Source organism: Notamacropus eugenii, chromosome 3, assembly GCF_028372415.1.
Source record: "Notamacropus eugenii isolate mMacEug1 chromosome 3, mMacEug1.pri_v2, whole genome shotgun sequence".
Lineage (NCBI taxonomy): Eukaryota > Metazoa > Chordata > Mammalia > Diprotodontia > Macropodidae > Notamacropus > Notamacropus eugenii.
Window position 1 is genome coordinate 73264602 of NC_092874.1, and position 20860 is coordinate 73285461.

Here is a 20860-nt window from a genome sequence, read left to right on the forward strand (position 1 = left end):
TTGCAGCCTGGAAACATATTTTTAAAACAAATAATATTCATTACTAATGGAGAAACTCAATAGTTCAGTGGACATAGCGTGGGACTCAGAGACATGAAGATATGAGTATAAAATCTACCTGAGAGACTACTAGTTGTGTGATCCGGGACAAGGTTATTTAACCTCTCTGAGCTCCAGTTTCCTCATCTGTAAAGTGGGAATAATGCATGATAGCATCTTCCTCAGAGGTTTTTGTTGAATTAAGTGAGGTAACTTACGTAAAGTGCAACATAAATTATAGCCATAAATATTAGGCACACAGCAGTTGGCAAACTGAGTTTTTCCTAAAGGATGGGCTATTTGTTTTGTATTTCACTCTATAAACAATCCAGTTAAATCTGGATTTTCATACTAGAAAAAGAAGGTTGTGTGAAAGGAGAAGCTTCTAATTGTGGAACTAAGCAACTTCCTCTCTGGCATAAAGACACATATCTCAGTGCAGCCATCCTCCTCATCAACCACTGTCCCCCAACCCTAACCCTAAGTCCATGTAGGTGATAAGGATTTATCTAGGTAAGTGAACAGGAATGGGAAGATCTTGCAGAATTTGTGGTTCAAATATTACTCGATTCTGAAAACCAGACTGGTTTCTATGACCCCCTTAAAGAAGAAACCAGGATGTCTTGCTTCTTCTCCCAGATTTAAGAACTAGAAGGAATTTTGGAGATGATCTTGCCCAAACACTTCATTTTACAGCTGAGGAAACTAGACATTTGTACTCTGACACAGTCTGAATTTTCTTTGTCTCTCTCTCCCTACGCCTTATCCTACTGGCATTGTCTTCAAAGCCAACTGACTGAGAATTCCCCTCAAGTTGCCCAGTGGCAGCTTGGTCATTACTAGTAAAGGAGGAAGAATGGTAAAGAGGGAAAGGAGCTAAGACTGCTGAAATTGGAGGGTAATTAATAAGCAGCAGGTATATCTGAAGTGGAATATGCCAGAATGATTTAAAAGTCCTATTTCCATGACTATTCTAGTCTAGGGTTTTCCTTGTTACAAATTGATGTAATCCTCTCTTCCTGTTGAAATGACAATGTTTATACGGTTTCATTCAGTGTCTCCTCTGGCCTGCATTCCTGCTATAATGACCACTGTGGCAATGGCTTTTAGCCCATTCTGGTAAGTATGGGCTGGTTTATGTCTTGATTGTGGCAAATGCATTTCAGAGTCCTCCAGCAAACTCCAAAAACAAAAAAACTCTAAGGATTTCTTCTTTAAGTCATGGATGCTGTTATCTAGGCAAGGAGGTGGAGGTGGCATCTGCCACGAGTTTCTCTAGAAACTCCACCCATCAAGAATTTAAAAGAACAACAACATGGAATGCCATAGTTTTTGTTGGGTTTGTTTTCTCTCTTTTGCCTGAACCTACAATTTCATTAGCTGTTCTACTTGGGAACTCATCTGCCACATACTGGTAGGGGTTGGTTGCACTAGGTGACTGCTGATGTCCCTTCCAACTCTCACATTCTCTGATCCCATGATTCTGAGATTTAATCTTAGAGATTTGTCCGGCAGGTCTCAAGAGTGACCTGACTAAGGTCACCCAACTAGTCTGTATCAGAGGCAGGACTTGACTCCAGGGCTGGCCCTCTCTACACAATATCTTATACTACCTCTTGGAGTCCTGTTATAAGACAATTAACAAAACAAAACAATCCAAGGCTATTATAGGCCCTCTTTCTGGATAAATATATTTTTGAGCACCAGACACTGTCTCCAGTCTAGAGGTGAACTATGTTTCTTAAAAATATACAAGTGTATCCTTTCAAGGATACAAAGAGTATTGTTTATAGTCTTAATTTATTTTCAGCAACAAAACCTTCGGATGTGCTTCCTGTAGCAATTGTATCCGGACTTCATTTAACATTATTTGGACTTCTAAGGTACTTCCTCCACTTGCATTATTTGTGAAATGAAGAATGGTAGACCTTGTTTTCAGTAAGAAATAAAGGGTTAACGTTCTGTAAGTTGTTACTGAACTTGATGGTGACACAACTAGCCAGGAGTTGTGGCTCTCCTTAAGGCCAACCATGGTTGAATTAGATATTTGGCAAGTAGCATAGTTCAATCAAGCTACTGTTCATTAAGTGCCTTCTCTGTGGCAGGCACTGGGCATACAAAAAGAGGCAAAAAACAAAACCTGCCTTCAATGAGTTCACAATCTAATTGTCTTTGTTCGGATGATGAGGGGAGTCTCAAATGAACATGTCCAAAGGAAAGCCCAACTTTATTCCCACCAAAAGCCCAGGTCTTCCTAACTTCCCTATTTCAGGGCAGACTACTATCATTTTTGTAACTATCCAGATTAGAAACCTCAGGACCATTCTTCTCTCTTGCTGACTCCCCATATCCAATCACTTGCCAAATCTTGTTAATTCTACCCCATGCCATCTTTCTCAAAGCCATCCCTTTTCTATTTAGACAACCATCCTGGTTCAGGCCTCCATCACTCCCCACCTGGACAATTGCCATCCTAACCCATTCCCGCATCCATTCTCTCCCCAATCCATCCTCCATATAGCTGCCAAATTGGTGTTTTTAAAGTAGAAGCTTTACTATGTCAAACTCAGCTGCTGACAAGCTTCACTGACCTCAAACGGATTCATCTGGTAATTAAAGTCCTTCACAATCTAGCTCTGACCTCTCTTTCCAGGCTAATTATGCATCACTCCCTTCCCTACTCTACCTTCCGGCCAGACTGGCCCACTTGTTCCCCATACATGACCCTCTTTCCATCTCCTTCTTTTCTCCTTTGTACAGGTATTCCCTTATACCCCAAATGCTCTTCCTTCTGTCTCTGGGAAAGCCTACGTCCCATCAATTCTCCTCACAAGCATCACCTCCTACAAGTCTCTTTACTTTATTTTGTCCATATGTTTTTTCTACCCTGCATATATGTTGTTTCCCTTTAAGTTAAATGTAAGTTCCTTGACTCCAGGTACTAATTTTTGTCTTTGTATCTCTAGTACCTAGCACAATCCCTGGCAGGGGATAATGCTTGTTGAATGAACGGATAAGTTAAAAGGTGTGGGATGGACGGTGATAAGCCCACCATTCATGCATTTAGACACAGCCCAAGTAACTTTCAACCAAGTTAATAGCAACGTGCTATTCCAATCCAGTCATCCTTATTCTCAGTGCTATGCTTTTCCCCAGAGAAGTTCAAAGAACTCCTGGCACACTCCCAACTTGCACAAGTCCCTAGCCTACCTTAATGAACTAACGCACATCAGTTGTAGATACTAGAATAACAATGGGGGAAATGAGGCAGCATCTGGGAAGATGGCACCAACACCACTGTTTCACAGTGACAGGAGCTATGGAGAGAAGCTGGGGACCTTGGGTAGTGGCAAAACAAGCCTGATTTGGAGTGTCGAACTCAAATGGAAACCAGGACCACTAATCCATGCATACAGATCTCTATGAGCTGCATATTGATTTAAAGTATAATATTGTCTATATCTTATTGTATTTTTATTTATTTCATTCAGTGGTTCCCAATTATATTTTAATCTAGTCCTGCCACATGTTGTTGACAGGAACTGCCCGAGCCTTTGACACTTTGGCTCTAAAACACAATCATGTAATATGTTGCGCCTAAGGTTCTCTGTATTGGCATCTTACTCTCTTGCAAGACTATGAGAGAGGACCTGCCCTGCCATTCCCTTTGGCACACTGGTGGTCATCTGGTCCTCTTCCAGGCTCCTGGACAGGCTGAGAGTTTTAGGCACAGGGAAGCATTTCCCAAGGGGTCCCCCTGACCAATCCTCTTCAGACAGGCTTGGCTAAGCTTCCTGAATGCAGACACCAATCCATCTATAATGTCATCCCTAATAGTTACAATTAGAGTAGATGTCCTTGGATTAGATGAGAAGATAAGTGATCTGGATTGTGACTCCACAGACTAGCCTCTCCTGAGAAATATGAGCAATTAGGCTCTTGACATCCTTTCCCCCACAGCCTGGATGCACTGTCTGTGACATGTCTAATCCCTTGTGGAACAGGTCAGGCATACAGTCACCTTAAACCTGGATCTCCCATTTTTACAGTGGATCAACCCAGATAAAAACAAGACACTCTCAAGGGTCTGTTTCTTTTCAAAAACACATCCATGGAGCCCACTTGTCCAAGGATCCCATAGCTCTGGGCAAACAGCATCCCATTAACCCCTACAGCACCATGTTCACCATTTTCACAAATGGGGAGCTAGGAAGAGGGGAAATTCTTTTTTTTACTCTTTGCCTGAGGTTCCCAGAGCTGGAAAGGGATTCCAGGCCTCCTATCTCCCAGTCTAGTTTTTTTATTCACCAGACCATAGCATTATCTGAAGTGGTCTTTTAACATACATTAAAAATTTAATCCAAGTATTGCCTGGTTACTCAGCTTCAAATAAATATTATATACATCACACACTTCATGATTTCATAAGCTGACACTGTTATAACACTTGATGGCTTAGAGAGTGCTCTACAAAACCAATGTCTTTTGATCATCACAATAACCCTGTAAGACAGACAGGGCTGGCATTATCATTCCCATTTTGCAGATTAGGAAACTGAGACTTCAATGATTTACTCAAAGTCATGTGACTAGTAAGTGACAAAAGTGAAGATATGAATCTAGTCTTCTGACAACAAATTCATTCTTTTTACCAGGCCATGGTTGGGGGATAAAAGGGTGAGAAATTTGTCTCCAATTTCTAACATAAGGAGAATCCTGTGCTAAGTGAATATAATAGATTGTTCATGGTCTGCACGAATAGGTTCTCGTTTATGCTAACACATGCACATTTAAAAATCACAAACCTTTGCAAGAGAATGTGCCTTTTTGTTTTGTTTCACATTTCTGCGGGAAATATTGCCTAGCCCTAGACAGTAGTAGGCAAGAGTTTGAACCAAAAAGGAACTGGCAAGCATCTTCCACTAAACTTGGCATTTTAGAAGGCACAGCCTAATTCTTTTGACTTGTAAAGGTAAAAGGAAACCATGATTATTACCCACCTCTGTGATGACTTCAGTTTAAAGAAAAATAATGATCTTGAACTCTCCAATTTGGTGACTAACAGGCATGGTGAGTTGCTGCTCAACGCTATCAACTAGAATAAGCCTTGTTAATTCCAAACTCTTTCCCACAATTGATAGTGGATGGAGGCCAGAAGAATTGCCTTTTCTGTTTCTGACCAGGAATCAGCACACTTCCAAGTAAACATAGCTTGCTTAATGGCACTCCTTATTAGGAATATGTATTGTTTAACAATGAAACTACATAAAGGACCTCGGTGTGCTGGGCAGACAGAGCAAAGAGTTCCATCTCTGGCTTTCTGCTCTTATTGCACATTGACCTAAATACCAGGCTCGAGTCCACCAACAAGAAAATAGGGGGGAAAGGCTCTTTGTGTGTGCATTATTTCCTGCCAACTCACTGACTCTCACAATCAGGATTGATTACAAACACCCAATTAAGAGGCATTTGGAACATGATCTGAACACTAATCCTCTGTCTTGTTCTTTTTTATACTTAATTATCAACCCTAAGATGAGTATTACAGTATTAATTAGGAAGTTTATTCTTTAAGCTCATACCTGAATGTTGACTCTTTTCTGGACCAAGTAGCAAAAAGTACACTTGAAATCTGAGTATAAAATAGAAAGGAAAAGAAGAAGAGGGTACATCTAACCCTTCTCTTAGAGACTATTAAAAAAAGATACCAGATTGGAAACATTACCTACATGTTTATTTGGTTTGATAAAATTTAACTTTTCTCTTGCCTCTCTCTGTCTCTCCTTCCCTCTCCCTCCCTCTCTCTCTCTCCTTCCCATTCTCTCTCCCTCATTTTCTCTCTTGCACACACAAACACATTTTTAACTACAAAAGTGACAGACAAAGCAACTTTGTTATTTTTAAAATTTTGCTCTGATCAAATTAGGTTGCTTGCAGTAAGAAATAATAAAGAAAATTAATTTTGTAATACACATATAGGGCTTTGTTCAAATTTAATCAGAGTTGTTGGGGAAACAAGTCAAAGGAAAGAAAGCAGATAATTGTCTACCTGAATAGAAATCTGCTATACTCTAGGTGGTAACAATAAGCTGGACCCGTGGTTTTCCTGGGATGCCCATGGCATCCATTTTTCAATTGGAATGAACCTGCTGGTGGCCCTTTAAAATGTCATTCCCTTTATATTGCATATCCTTGGGAATTCACTGGAGAGCTAATGCAGAAATGGAAGGATTCAGATAATGAAGAAAGATATTTGGGGAACCTGACTTCCCTGTGCACTGGATGCCAGATCAATATTTTGTTGAGATTTCAATAAGGCTGCAGCTTACGCAACTCATACAAAGCTCAAAAATGTTTCTGCCAGAAGTGGATACTGACCAAAACTATGAAATGTTCCAATGGGACTGTTTTCTTTTTCATTACAGAAAGAACAGCATGCACTCTCTGGCTTCATTCTATAAGATTTCAATGTCTCAGTGAGTTAAAAGTACACTATCTACAGAAAATAGCAAAGTATTTGACTTTAAACATCCTTTGAGTCCAATAAAACAAGGGCAATGTTTTTTCCTCTTCTCTTAGTTCTAAAGAACATACTGAAATAGGAAATAGTATTCATGGACAAAGACCAAAAAAGAGAGGTATTTATGTGTCAAAATTCACTGATATATGATAAAACTATATTGTATATACCCTATGAAAAAATGTTTTAATACTTTTAAAAAAATGTACCTTATTTTTCAAGTTTAGCCCTTATAATGCTGTCATATAAATATATGTGTACACACCCACATATATATTAAACTACAAGAATCTGTAATTTTCTTGGTTTGGGTACTTGGTCCCCTACTTAATCATGAAACAATATGCATTTATTAAGGGTGTATTATGTTGGAGGAACTCTGTCCTTTTAGATGACCTCCAGTCTCCCATCTCTAATTTTCTGTTGGGCATCTTGAACTGGATGTCCTGAATCTATCTTAAACTCAAGGCGTCCAAAACTGAACTCAACTTTCCCCTCAAACCCTCCCCTCTTCTTAATTTTCCTATTACTGCTGAGTACCACCAACTTTCCAATCACCCAGGCCCACAACCCAGGGGTCACCTTTGATTCCTCACATGCTTTCTTCCCCTCTATCTAATCTGTTGCCAAGGCCTTCTCAACATGATCTACATCTTTCATAGCTCATTCTTTCTTCTGACACATCACCTCATACCTGGACTATTGCAATACCTCGCTGGTGGATCTGCCTGCCTCAAGTATCTCCCCACTCCAATCTATGCTCCACTTAGCTATCCAAGTCATCTTCCTAAAGCATCTGACTGTCACCCTACCATTCATCAAACTCTAGTGGCTCCCTAATCACCTGCAGGATCAAATAGAAAATTCCTTTGTTTTTTATTCAAAGCCCTTCATAACTTAAGCCCCCACCCCCACTCTTCCAATCTTCATGTACCTTTGTACCTTATCTTCCTCCCCACACATATTTTGCAATTTAGCATCACTGGCTTCTTGGCTGTTCCTTATGCAAGATACTTTGTCTGCTGACTCTGGGCATTTTCAATGACTGTCCTCCATTCTTAGAATATTCTCCCTCCTCATCTCTGCCTCCTTGCTTTTTCAAGTCCCCTCTCAAAATCCACATTCTATAGGAAGCCCTTTCCATTCTCCCTTAATTATGGTGCCTTCTCTCTGTTGGTCATCTCCAATTTGTCCTATAAACTGTACATTTGGACATAGTTGTTTTTCATGTTGTACCTTCTATTAGCCTGCAAGCTCCAGGAACTTTCTCTTTATCCTCAGCATTTACACAGTCTCTGGCACTTAGTGACTACTGATCATCAAGTCAAACAAGGTAGCAAGAATTTATTAAGTATCTACCATATACCAGGCACCATGCTAAGGGTTGGGGATACAAACACAAACAAAAACCATCAGTCCTTTCCCTGAAGGAGTTTAACACACAAAGGGAGCTAAAGGGGAAGATGTAGATGGAAAGTGCCCATGCGGGGCATAGTGACCACATTAGGAGACTCAGAAACAGAGCTGAGAGAGAAATAGAGGACAGTTGCCCTGGACCTTTCCTCATGAAGGTTCTGGGAGAAACTCATCAGGGGAGGGACGAAGAGAGGAGTGAAGTTCAGCGGAGGGATATTCTAGGATGAGGAGGTCACAGGTGAAGAGGGGAACTTCCAGCCACCAGCTAGGGCATGCTGGCAACGACCAGAGGGTCAGAAGCAGAGCAGGAAGAGTTGTTAAAGGTGAAAAACTCATTGCCCCATAGGCAACCTGGTGTCAAACACCTCTTAACTTTGTAAGGCCAGTGATCAAATAACAGACATAGATAAGGTCTGTCATAAGACTCCCACTCAAAGTCCTTCTGGCTTGAAGAGCTTGAGATCCATTGGTATGGTCCTCAAGAGCCAAGGTTTATATCCTCTTTTGTCAAGGGCCATGAATAGAATGAAATTAAATTAAATTATCAAAATGTCAAAATTAAATAGGTAATGTCTTTGAGGGAAGTGACCGTATCTTACTTTTTCATTTCTTGAAACACCTGGGGTTGGTCCTTGCACATAGCAGGTACTGAATAATTATTGATTGGATTGAAAGAACAATCTCTATAGATAGTCCAAGTTGGAGTCTTAGGATTTTTTCTTTTTTAATATAAAAAAGTACAACTTATTCCTATAGTTTTCCTTCAGATTTTAAAAAACAGACCTGAATATAAATTTCTATTTAAGATCAGTAATGAAAATTTCTAAGCAGCTAAAATGAAAATGAACTGTACATAAATCTTCCCTTTGAATGCATTTGTTAATAAAAATATATACTTATTAATCATTCTACAAAAGAAAAGATTGTTTTCTACACAGGAGAGGATAATGCTATAGACCGGCATCCATATTCTCCTCTAAAGCAACATTGTTGTATCTGGTCACAAAGTCTTTAATTTCTCAGTAAGAAGACCACTACCGGGCTTTTCCTCCCACCTAGGTCTTTTCTTTTAGAGCTCCACATTCATTTTCTTAATGTTTTTAACCCAATGTCTGTGAAATTTTTATTGCTCCCCAGATGACGACATCTGATCTGAATGTAACCACACACCTCTTCGCTCAACAGCATTTGTCACAAACCATTATAAATTATCATGCTGATAGTTTGCATTGCTGGGAAACCGGAAAAGTTCCATAAATTCTAACTACTGTATCAGTGACATTCTTGTTTATTATACAGATATAAAGTTTTATGAGATTCAAGATGTCTGCTTTACCACAGAAAGGAAACCTTAGCGGAGTAAGACCCGGCTAACCTAATGTAAACACAGAAAGCCATTTACAATATACAGCGGGCATTAAAATGTTCTGAGCATTGCTTTGCCAGATGCTTCATGGGTCAGTTTCCCTTTCTCCTTCCCTTCTAAGGGTCTCTTGTCACTTCACAAACAAGCAAGATCCTACTGGTGTAAAAAGGAAAAGGGACCATTCTCTCCTTCCTTCCATAACTCCTTCTGTGTCAGAAATCACTGTCTACTTACGTAGTCTTCCCACCCCTGCCCCTTGTGTAAAAAAAAAAAAAAGGGAGCACAACTAACTTTCTGGGAGATCATAAACCTCTTTGAACCCTATAAACAAACATTATGCAATCTGGAGATGATCTCAGAGTCAATAATAAACAAAACCTGTTACAATTGAATTGAATAATTCATTTTTTCCTGGATTATAAGGGAATCATCCCCCCATACTGTTGACAGAGTGACTCTAAGGATGAGCTTTTCTCCTCATCATCTTTAAAATAATAAGTCAGATCCTTCGTTCAATATAGCACTGAGACTTTTTCGTGGAAGGCTGTGACTCCTGTAAGTGGTTGATTGCAACACTGAATTTCCAGAATGTTTTCCCACTAATCCTGTCCTTAGGATATTGTTCCATTAGTCTTGACTTGCTCATTGTGAAACTCTAATTACTTCTCTATCTTCAATCCCCACAAATGCAAACTGCTGACTTGGCTCTCTAAGATTCTCCTCAATGAGGTTTTATCTTGGACCCACCTGCTCCTGTTTTTATGGTGTACAAGTTGGCCAATGTCCATTAAAATCCTCCTTGGTTACCTGATAGTGGCATGGACGTAAACCTGGATTCTCAAAGAGGATAATCAGAATCCAAGGCTCCAGCATCTCCTACTATGTTTGGAAGGGCTTCTGATACACCCTGGCAATGAATTGTTGCCCAAAGATGAGTTTAGCCATATGCAGAGAGATTGGCCATCAGGTGATACTGTTTTCTGGGGCAATGGGGGAGTGTTAAAGGGAGGGACTGGGTTTAGAATAATTTATGAAACCATCTACTAACACAGAATTTGTGATTTATGCCAATGGAGGAAACACCCACACTCTCAAAATCACACGTTATTCAAAGTATTAAACTTGCTTAAGCTGGCCAAAACAAAAAATGACATGCAAATTCCATATGGTGAAATACCATTAAATTGCAATTTGCAAAATAGCCCTAAACTACTAACCACCACAATTTTTAGATCAATGCTTTTGGGATGATATTAGGATTTCGAAGTTTTAAATATTTAGTCACCGAATAAAATTCTGGGAATGACATAATGAAAATGAAAGTGCTTAATATTTGAGGACCACTTTTAGTTTTCCAAATCAATCAATCAGCTAATATTTATTAAGCACCTACTCTGTACCAGGTAGTTTGCTAGGCATTTGAGATATAAGGATAACAAATGAAATGATTCTTGCTCTCCAGATATTTACATTCTATGGAGGAATGCAAGATGTAAATAAATAAATATGAAGAAAATGAATACAAACCATTGAAATTCAAAGCACTTAGGGATAGAGGACTCCTGCAGCTGGGGGGTGCTTCTACATGTATGACCTCATTTTATTTAAATAACTATCTTCTAAGATAGATAAAACATGTAACTCCACAAAGAAACAGAGGCACAGAATAACTAGATGAGTTACTTGAAATCAACAGGTTGCTAGAAGAGCTGAAATTAGAATCCAGTGTAGTTTGCCTCTCTCAACTATGCTTATTCGACTTGTGAATGTTCATATTCCCACTGAATTTTTGCACAAGGATCCAATTTCTTCTAAAATATTTCCGTTTCCCTCCTCCTTCCATGGTACCAAGGAAATTCTTCCCAATATTAGGTGACAAATTGCTGTAAACAAAAGCTGCTGATTCTGTCTTCTGCCTACCTAAAAGATGAAAAATGTGGCCACACTTCCAGGATCTACTCCCATTATCTCTGTTGTAGGCTAGCATAGAATTTTGTATGGCGGCAGCAGAGGAGAGTCAGAGGTTGGTCTTTCTACACATTTGAAATTCCTATTAGTTACAAGGTCAAGGAGCAACACTGCAAAATATAGTACAAAACTACTCATCCCTAACACTAATGCGCGCGCGCACACATGTAAACAATCTCTACTAAATTCAACATACCAGTTTTTCATGTAGGTCAAGAGGTAGCAACTTAGAACTAAAGTATAATATTTTTTTTCTAAATCTGTTCATCTAGTCCGGGCTGGATGACTTTAGGCAAGTCACTTACTCTGAAATGAGGGACATAAATTCTCTATAATCTCTCTCCCTCCAGAACTAATTAACATTCTGCAATTAGGTGATGTAGTCTTCTTAGCCTCACTAGTTTTTTTTAAATTTTTTCAAAATTACTGATAATTATTCCTTTTTAGAAATTTAAAGTTTTCCCATTTCTTAATTCTCTCTCTCTCTCTCTCTCTCTCTCTCTCTCTCTCTCTCTCTCTCTCTCTCTCTCTCTCTCTCCTATATTGACTTCCAATGTTGAAACTTCAAACAAAGTGGAAACTCCTTAGAATTCCTGTATTATATATACATATGCTAATAATTTACAGATCAAGAAATAGGAAATAATTTAGACTCAAGTCCAAAAGTACTTTACTTACTAGCATAATATGATTATACAAGATGCAAAAAGGATGCTATTGGGGTATGGCCATTAAGAAGCAACCAAATAAGTTGGAGACTAGGTATTCAGGTTGTCTAGGTGACAAGCACTACAAATTCACCCGGCACAGCAAAGTATAGCAAATTCTCTGTTGTCTGGAATTCTGATCAGCAAAACTCTCTATGAACTGATTTTTCTAGACATGTATACTGTAATGTTTATGAATTATCTAACTGAAGTTCAGGCAATATACTGAAGCAAGAGGCAATGCGGTATGGAGGATAGAATTGGAAGTGGAGTCAGGAAACTTAGGGTTAAATTCCAGCTGTGTGGCTTTGGGTCAGTCATTTAACCTTTCTCAATTTCGGTTTGCTCATTTGGAAAATGGTGGCAGGAAGAGGGAATGATAAGACTCCATATTCTCTAAGGTCCCTTCTAGTTCTAAATCTATGATCCTTGTGGTGTTTATGGATCATCATGTAAAGATGAATGTTATTTATAGTACATTTTCTTACATTTTAATTCTTTGATAATTTTTACCCTTCTATGTATTTACAATAACTCTCCATGAAGCAGAATATTGGATTAAACCGAATACTTCCTTTCCCCCCCATGCTGCCCTATAATGATATATTTACTAAAATAACTCTGCAAATGGTTGGAAAAATCCTATTGGTATGAATGTTTATATATTTTATATAATATCATAATTTGTAGCATTAATCTTTTTAAAAGAAAAGGTCCTCTGTGTGCAAGAACAAAGTACAGAATTTACTTAATAATAAGAAGGATTTTTTTTTTATTGAAGTGGCTGCATACATCACATTATAAGTGAGAGAGACTGTTCTTTAAACCTGAGGAGACTGTCATTCCCCAAGAAACATTACAGACTTGACACCTAAATAGTTTTCTCCCTCCCTTGATAAAAAGATTTCTATGCCTGAATTCCACAAATGACTGATATGAATACCAATTCAGCACTTCTGGAGAGTAGACACAAGAGTGTAGGTAAGACTAGAGCATATAATGATGTGAGTAAGACAGACAGGAGGACCGCTAAGTATACACAGTAGATAAACAAACACTAAATTGAACTGAATGCAGTATTTAACCATATTCAAAGCATACCTCCCCTTGAGTTGCTCTATAGCAGATAAGGCAAACATAAACCAAAAAGCAGAAAAGATGACTTAGGTTATTATCACAAAGAAATTATATTTACATATATCTTCCTAATAAGTCAAGTGGTTTTTAATCATACCTGTATGTGGAAATGCCTTTTATTGTAATAATGAAGTCAGGCATGATTATACCCATTAACAAATTAACAGAAAAACTAAATCAAGGCACTTAAAATTCTACCCTTTCCTGAAACAGGGAAAAGACACTGTCCCATATGTGAGACACCAATTTAATCATTCTTCTCACTTAGACACTGATTTTTAGAATGTCTTCATAAAAAGCCATTATTTACTCTCCCAGAAAATTCACTTATCCTATTTTTGCCACTATGTGACTTATTGTCATCCAATACAATTTATGGTTTCCCATGTCAAGCATGAATAAGATGAATATAGTTCTTAAATAGTAAAATGTTCCATAGATTTGCTAAAAATGTCTGACCTCGCCGTTTGTGGTTGCTATAAATTTTAGTGCCTTGCAATTTTTCATTAAAATGCTAGCCAGAGATTTTATTTACTATTCTCATACCCTTTCAAGAAAAAAAATGACTGAAACAATGAAAACTGAAACAACAAAAATTAACAGGCTCCTTCCTACATTAGAGAAAAAGGAGACAAAGAGAATACGAAATCAAAGATGGTCTTGCGTGATTTGAGGCTCAGACATCACTAAAGATAACCTTAACATCTTATACCACCAACACATGATCTAGTCTGGCTTCAGATGCTTCTTTATTCATTTATAACCCATCTTGCACACATCAGCTGGTTTTTCCCTTTTCTCCCGTTCTACTTTGGCTCTCCCCGTAGACATTTCTGACCACTAGATGGTGCCATAGTGCCCTGTTCAGATAAGCGGGACTTACTTGCAATCTCTGTCTTCCAAATCAAAGTGAGGGTTGAAGTTGATCATAATTCTCTGGTATGGATCTGGAGCCTGAATCAGCCACTCACATTTTTCACTTGGGTGATAAGAATGAGGATAGCCAGGAGACGTAAGGTACCCAGGACTTACAATTTTTATATTATCACCACATTTACCTGAAATGAAAATAGCAGGCTTTAGTTCATCTTTTCTTTACAAATGATAGTTTGACAGTTCAGCTTTCTTGACAATTTATCAGTGGTTAAACTTTCCAGAACTTTTTTTCAGGGAAACTTTCTGGTGACTTTCCCCCCAGGTTCTTCAAGTGTTGTTGTCAGAAATAGTTCTAACAAGATCGTCATTTGATCTCCCAAGCATTTGCACAGCTTCCTTTGAAAACACCATTGGTACTCCAAAGGGGAATTTTTTTCAAAGTTCTCTCCCAAGAAAAAAGATCTTCTAGCATTAAAAACATTAAATCCCCTCAATTGATGTTAACACGGTCCCTAGGGGGCTTCTGCTAGACTTAATTATCTCCAAGAAGTGTAATCTTATTAAGTAACAAGTTCTAAGTGGAAGGTGACTAGGAGATGTAGTTTGACCCCCTGTGTGGCTTTTTGATGATAAGCCTGGTCTGTGTCATTGGTCATTGGGGACCGTCTTCATAGACCTTGCTTGAAGCCAAGCCTTCTTTTGTTTTATCAGTTCATAAATCTCAGTACTTTCAAGCTATCCCTGTTCTTGAAACGCAGACTGAGCAGAGAACAAAGTGTTTTTAGTGAACCAGAAATAATTCTGCATTATTTCTCTGAGTAAAGTTGCTCATGCCTGGAGACTAGATCAAAGTAATGGTGCAGAAAGAAAAATAAATAATCACACAGCTTTATTTCTAATTACCTAACTGTTGGACAGTCAATGTCAGGAAGTAGAGGTGCCCCATATGGTAAGGCACAGCCTAACATCCTGGGAAAGGTGGGTTTAATGGTTTTGAGACTCATCATTTCCAAAAGCCAAATGTTGGTTTGATCGCCAAGAGCTAAATAAACCAGTCTCTGAGGCTGCTTTATTGTTCAGTGTCGATTTTCATTGTCACTTTTTTATGATGGATTTCATACTGGAGAGCTTCAGTTTGAAAGGCTGCCACATTTACTGATGCTTAATTTTTAGTAATAAAAAAAAATCTGTACATAAACTATGGAAAGAAGAACAGGTATGACTCCAGTGAAATATATAAGCCTATCAATCACAACTTTTCAGTAATGGTATATACAGATTTGAATATAGCATCTAATAGATTCCCTGTGGAAAGAGAATGGCATTCTTTGCTCTCAGCATGAATTTATAAATGTACAGAATTTTATTACAGGAAAACCAGGTCAAATGGAAATGAAAGATGAAATGCATATCAAAAATGCATAAAGCTACATGCATTACAGAAATCATTTCCCATAAATTAGAGAGAAAGAAGACAATACAAATTCTATTGTTTTCTCAACCACTAGATGTTTCTAACCATGTTTCTTGGACTAGAGTAGACTTATGTTGGTTTCTCCTCTTTTTTTTGGCTTTTAAAAGCCTTGTGCTTGCCAAGACCAAGCGATGTTGCCTCTGGAGTTCAACATCTCAGCTAATGATCATATTGGACTCTGTTATGTGATTTTACTGAGAGGCTTGCATTATTCTAAATTTGCAGAGAACTTGGAAAGTGACCCCGTCTCATTAAGTCTCCTCCAGCTCTGTGCAAACAACATGGCAGAATCTGGCATCTGTTAAAAGAGTGAAATAAAACAGCTCTGCTCCTAGTCACTTGACAAGAGTCCCTTCAGAAGACGATTAGGTGGGCTCGGTACCACCAATGCTCTTTAATCTATGACTTCTGAGAAAGTGACAGTATAATAAGATAACTGGACTGCTAGACTCTCTGGCTCTGTTAAATCTCTCTAACAGTTGATTAAGAAAGAGCAGTTTCTAATGACTCAGGACCATTAGTCCTAAATAAGGTTAATGAATTAATTTAGCAGGCACTGGCATTTGGGAGGAGGTGGACATGGCTTTAGAAGCTCTGATAAGTTAAAGAGGGTGGCCTTGGTGACTCCACTGCTGCTGGAGCTTTTTTTTTTTTCAAACTCTAACTGAATGAGTGGCTGCATCTCTGTTTCTTTACCAGTCCCCATTACTCCTGCTAAGCATTTGAAGAAATATGACATCGTAGTTGCTATGTAATTTTCTACAACCTTTTGCATTTGATTTCAAATCCCCTATTGGTGCACTTCTCTCACCATACATACAAAGTCTGCCATGAATGAGGTGGGGGGGAAGGCTGTTAATTTCCAAGTACTGGTCAGTTGAACTCATTCAAATGGAAGAGGGGATTATCTTACCCCCCCCCCCCCATACCCTTGCTATGAGAGTTCAGAAAGATACCACCAACTGGAGTTCATTAATAAGTCACAAATTAACATTCACACATTTTTACCTTCCTAGCATATTTGCGAGAACACGGTGGTTGCGGAGGGGGGAATCTATTGCTTAAATCACACAGCCTCCTGAAAACATATTAGAGAGATTAACTTCCATCATAAAACCCTGATTTAAATTCCTCTCAGTATAAAACACTCCACTTGTGGTCTCTTATTAAAACAATATACCACAATAAGTAGTGGATGTTCTTTTCTTCTAATTACTTTGATTGAAATCCAAGTCAGGCAAAAGCAAATATTTGATAATTAGTTAATAATAATTGCTGAAGGCTTAACTGAAAAGAGATTTTCACATCCCAGCCTTCACCTACTTTAAAGTGGGAGGCAAACAATCCCAGAGCCAGATTACATTTTAAAATATTATTTATGTTACATGGTCCTGTTTATAGCCCACATATTCTGTCGTTTACTTAACCCGAAGAGATTTTAAAATCAAACTGAACAGTGGAGATTTTCAAATAAGCTCATCTCCTACGCTGTAGATATCAAATTCCTTTATTGACACTGGAACTTTCATTCAAACTCCAGACTTTCATGACAGGATTGGGGGACAGATGACTAGCAGCACTCGGAAAAACACACATCCCGCATCAATACCTGCGGATACACACCAGAGCCTGCTGGATATTTGGGATACTAAGAAGCCTAGGAAGTTTCCTCTTTAAAGCGTTCATTAACTTTCAGCAGCCATCAAAATTTTGAAAGGGATTCTCATCTAATTGCCTTTGGGAGGAAACATTATTACGATAATTGGTGCGCTGATCTGGTAAGGTAGGCAATTTTGCTTTGTAACAGAGAGGAAACACACACACACACACACACACACACACACACACACACACACACACACACACACACACACACACACACACACACGTTCTGAAATCCTCTTGATGTAAAACGCTTAACATCTTCTCCTCCCCCCTCCAAAAAAGTTTCGTTTAGGCCATGAGAAGGCTAGCGAGTGCCCGCGTCCCGAGCAGCTGTGGCGAGGTGCCCACCCAGCTAGAAGGCGCAGGCGAGTCCTCACTCGGAGCAGCGCCCACCCGGGGTTCCTGCGCCCTCCAGCCCGGGGCCCAGCGGCGTGCGTGCGGCTGTCAGACGCTCCTCTCCCGCCGCCTGCTGCTGTCACTTACCGTTCCGAACCGCGCTGGTAAGGGCAACCGTGAGCGCGGCGCAGTGCAGGACGAGCAGCCCCCAATCCATTCTCCTCAGCCAGGACGCGGAAAGCCTCAGGCAGAGAAAAAAAGACTCGGGGAGGGGGACGAAGGAGACAAATAGAAGGGGGAGGGCAGAAGGGAAAGGGGGGGAAAAAACTCCCTGGACCGCCCCAAGTCCTCCCGCAGCTTGAAAATCCTTCAGGCTGACTTAGAGAAAAGCAAGCAGCAGCGGAACACTGCCTTGATCCGGGAGAAATGCTTCTCTTTTTGTGTCTCAAGTCGCCTGCATCCTGTCATTTAGCTCCGGTTTCCTCTCTCTTTTCCCACACTTGTTCCTCTTCCAAGAGCCGCTGCCCGGGCCATTTCCAAAAAAAAAAAAAAAAAAAAAAAAAAAAAAAAAAAAAAAAAAATCCCAACGTGCGGGTGGGTGGAGAAGGTCTCGGTGTTGGAGGGAGGAAGAAGGGAGACACGGATAGCCTAAAGACAATTTCCAAAAAGGAAAGAAGAGGGGAAAAAAATCCGGTGTCTTTTTTTTCTTGACCCCCTTGAAACTGAAGAGATCGCGCCCAGGGGAGGTCCGGTGGGTGTCTGCGGGAAGGAGAGAAGCAAGCAATTGAAATGATGAGCCGAGACAGAGAGGAGTTTCACAAACTGCACACCCGCCTCTTTTTCCCCTCCCTCTCTCCTTCCGTCTTCCCCTCCCCTCCTCTCCTCTCCCCTTTTCCTCTCTTTCTCCCTCCCTCTTTCCCCGATAAGCTCGCCTGTAAATCGCCTGACAAGAGGCAGGCAGCAGAGTAAGTTTCCCTCAGTGTTTTTCTCCGTCAGTCCGTCTGTCTCTGAGTCCCCGCTAGGGCTCTCTAAGCGTAGGAGGTGTATGTGTGGAAGGAAGGCGCCAGGGGCAATGGGTCTCGGTGCCAACTAGTAGGCAGTCTCTCCTTGGGCAGTGGAAAAAGAAGGGCACAGCTAGCAAAGCAAGGCAGGGCCTCCGTGTGACCTGCCTGTAGGATGCTGCTAGCTCCGGGGTTGGAGGGACCCGGGAGAGGAGTCCTGGGGTAGCAGCAGCAGCCGCCGCAGAGAGAGGGACTCGAAATCCTGGAGGACAGGAGTGCCAAACGCCCGGGAGGCGGCAGCTTGTTCTTGCAACTCACAAGTCGCCTGCTGCTGCTGTTGCTGTTGCCACCGCTGCCACTGCTGAAGGAGGAGAGGGGTTTGTCTGCACCCAAGCCAGCAGAGGCGCAGCTGTCCCAGCCCCCACCCCTGCCTCCCTGACCTCTCCAGCCCCCATAGTGGTCTCCGGAGCTCCAGTGTCGGTTGGAGGAGAGGTGGACTGCGCCTTCCCCACCTTCAGACAGGCTGGGGGATGGCAGCCAGTTCCACTTAAAGCCAAGTGAAATCGATTAAGCGTAAGATGCCCATCTGCCTCAAGAGACAACCCAGGGCAGGGAGTCTGAGCAAGCAGCTTGGGGGGGGGGGTAACTCAGGCTATACAACTCGGTGCCCGGGGCGCTGCCCACCCGCTCCATTGTTCACCAGTCCCGGGTGCCCTGTAGCCCAAAGGTGGAGGGGAAAGGACAGTAGGGGATCTGGATCCAAGTCGAGATATAACTGTCGCCCAGCCCCACCCGTTCATTTTGCTTGTGAGCCTAGGTGCTCCTCGGTTCCCATTTTAAAGGCACCAAGCCTACTGTGTCCCTAGATTCCCAAGGGGAAGGAGAGGAGGAACCTTTGTCCACCTCTACTGAGCTTCGCTGCACCCTTCCAGCAACAGGCAGGGAGCATGTAGGGGCTGATCTTCTAGCTTCTCTCTCCCCCACACCCCCGCCCAACTCTCGTCCCTCTTGGGAGGGGTGTTCAGACCAGCAACTGACTGGTCCCTGGTTCCCTCACCCTAGGATTCTTCCTAGCTCCTTTCACAGATAGCGGCTATTGAAGATCGTCAGTACACCAGAACAGATAAAACATTTCACATGGAATAAACAGGAGGAGACCAAGGGATTAAGCACTCTAGGTAGACAGTTGCCCCGAGGATAGCCACGGAAGCAGGATGTTTTGGAAACCGTGAGGTCACGGCATTTCCCCAGTGTTTGGCGCTTATTGACACACCCCGAAATCGGAACTTACTCCTACTTGGCACGCGAGAGAGAGAGAGATCTGTCAAGGGCAATTTACAGAGAACTGGAAAAGGAGACTAGACAAGGAGCCCGGGATCCTGGCTACACAACCAGGGAGTGCAGAGAGAGCAAGTGGGAAATCACGCGTCTCCTCCCAGAGCACTGTTAGGGGCGTTGGTTCCAAATCCCGAAATAGTGGAGCCCAGAGAAGTACTCTCTGTTCTGGGTCTCCACGCTGCTTGTCTATCTCCTGCGGGGCTAGAGGATGGACTGGTGCGTCAGTCTCAAGCCCATCCCAAAGCACTCACCCAAACTGCCTGCTGTCTCCCCTTCCCCCGGAGCCTTTCCCCATGCGCCGCCTGCTGAGTACCTCTCACCCAATCTCCTCACCTGAGACCCCGACCAACCCTGCCCCCTGGCACGCCTCCTTGCCCGTCTCCAGCCCTTAGATCCGCCCCTACTCCCGCCTCCCTCAAGGAGGCCGCTGGAGGCGCTGCTAGGGAAGCTAGACTCTGGCTAGGGTGCCAGCGCTAAGCAGGCGAGGGTGGGATGTGCGGTAGCGTATTGTAACAAGGCATAACGCAGCCTTGCCCATCTGACCGACGAGCGGGAAGGGCTCCCTCCCTGAATCCCGGGCTGGCGTTCTTTCCTGTCTTTTTGTCTCAACATCTCTCTTCCTCCTTCCCTCTCCAGCCAGCCTAGTAACTGCAATCCAGCTTCTAATCTACATGGAGCCAGCCAGGAACACAAAGGTCTGAGGGGTTGCTCGTCCCCCTTCCCACCGCCCATTCAGAGGCAGAGGTAGAAAAACAACCCGAGGGTTCAGGCAGGTTGACAAAGAGTTGGGCAGTGGGACCGGTAGGAGTGTCCTGGGGACATCCCGGAGTCGGCTCCGTGTGTGCTCAGCCTGTGTTCGTCCCTCTAGTCCTCCTCTTTCAAGGCTTTCAAGGCTAAGCCAAGGGGGCTCGCAAAGAATAATTTTTCTCCTGTTTTTTTTTTTTTGTCTGCTTTTAGAAAAGTGCTAGTTCTCTTTCCTTGCTGAGTGCTGCCTTCCTGTTATCCATCTCCCAAACT

The 20860-nt window shown here is 41.6% G+C and overlaps 1 protein-coding gene across 10 annotated transcripts in view; it reads right to left on the reverse strand.

Moving 5' to 3' along the window:
* The window catches only part of NRP1 (neuropilin 1), a 176529-nt gene extending 156356 nt beyond the window's left edge, over positions 1 to 20173 (reverse strand). For 3 of the 10 annotated variants that reach the window (XM_072651973.1, XM_072651969.1, XM_072651972.1), the window contains exons 1-3: positions 18437 to 18607; positions 17652 to 18263; positions 14037 to 14211 (exon numbers count right to left, since the gene is read on the reverse strand). In XM_072651973.1, the coding sequence (XP_072508074.1) occupies positions 14037 to 14211; positions 17652 to 17721 (245 nt within the window). In that variant the 5' untranslated portion in view covers positions 17722 to 18263; positions 18437 to 18607. Of the gene's footprint in view, positions 1 to 14036; positions 14212 to 17651; positions 18264 to 18436; positions 18610 to 18673; positions 18865 to 20094 lie in introns of those variants that run through there. The other 7 variants (XM_072651974.1, XM_072651971.1, XM_072651966.1 and 4 more) reach the window with 6 other exon arrangements.
* Between the last annotated feature and the right edge of the window lie 687 nt (positions 20174 to 20860).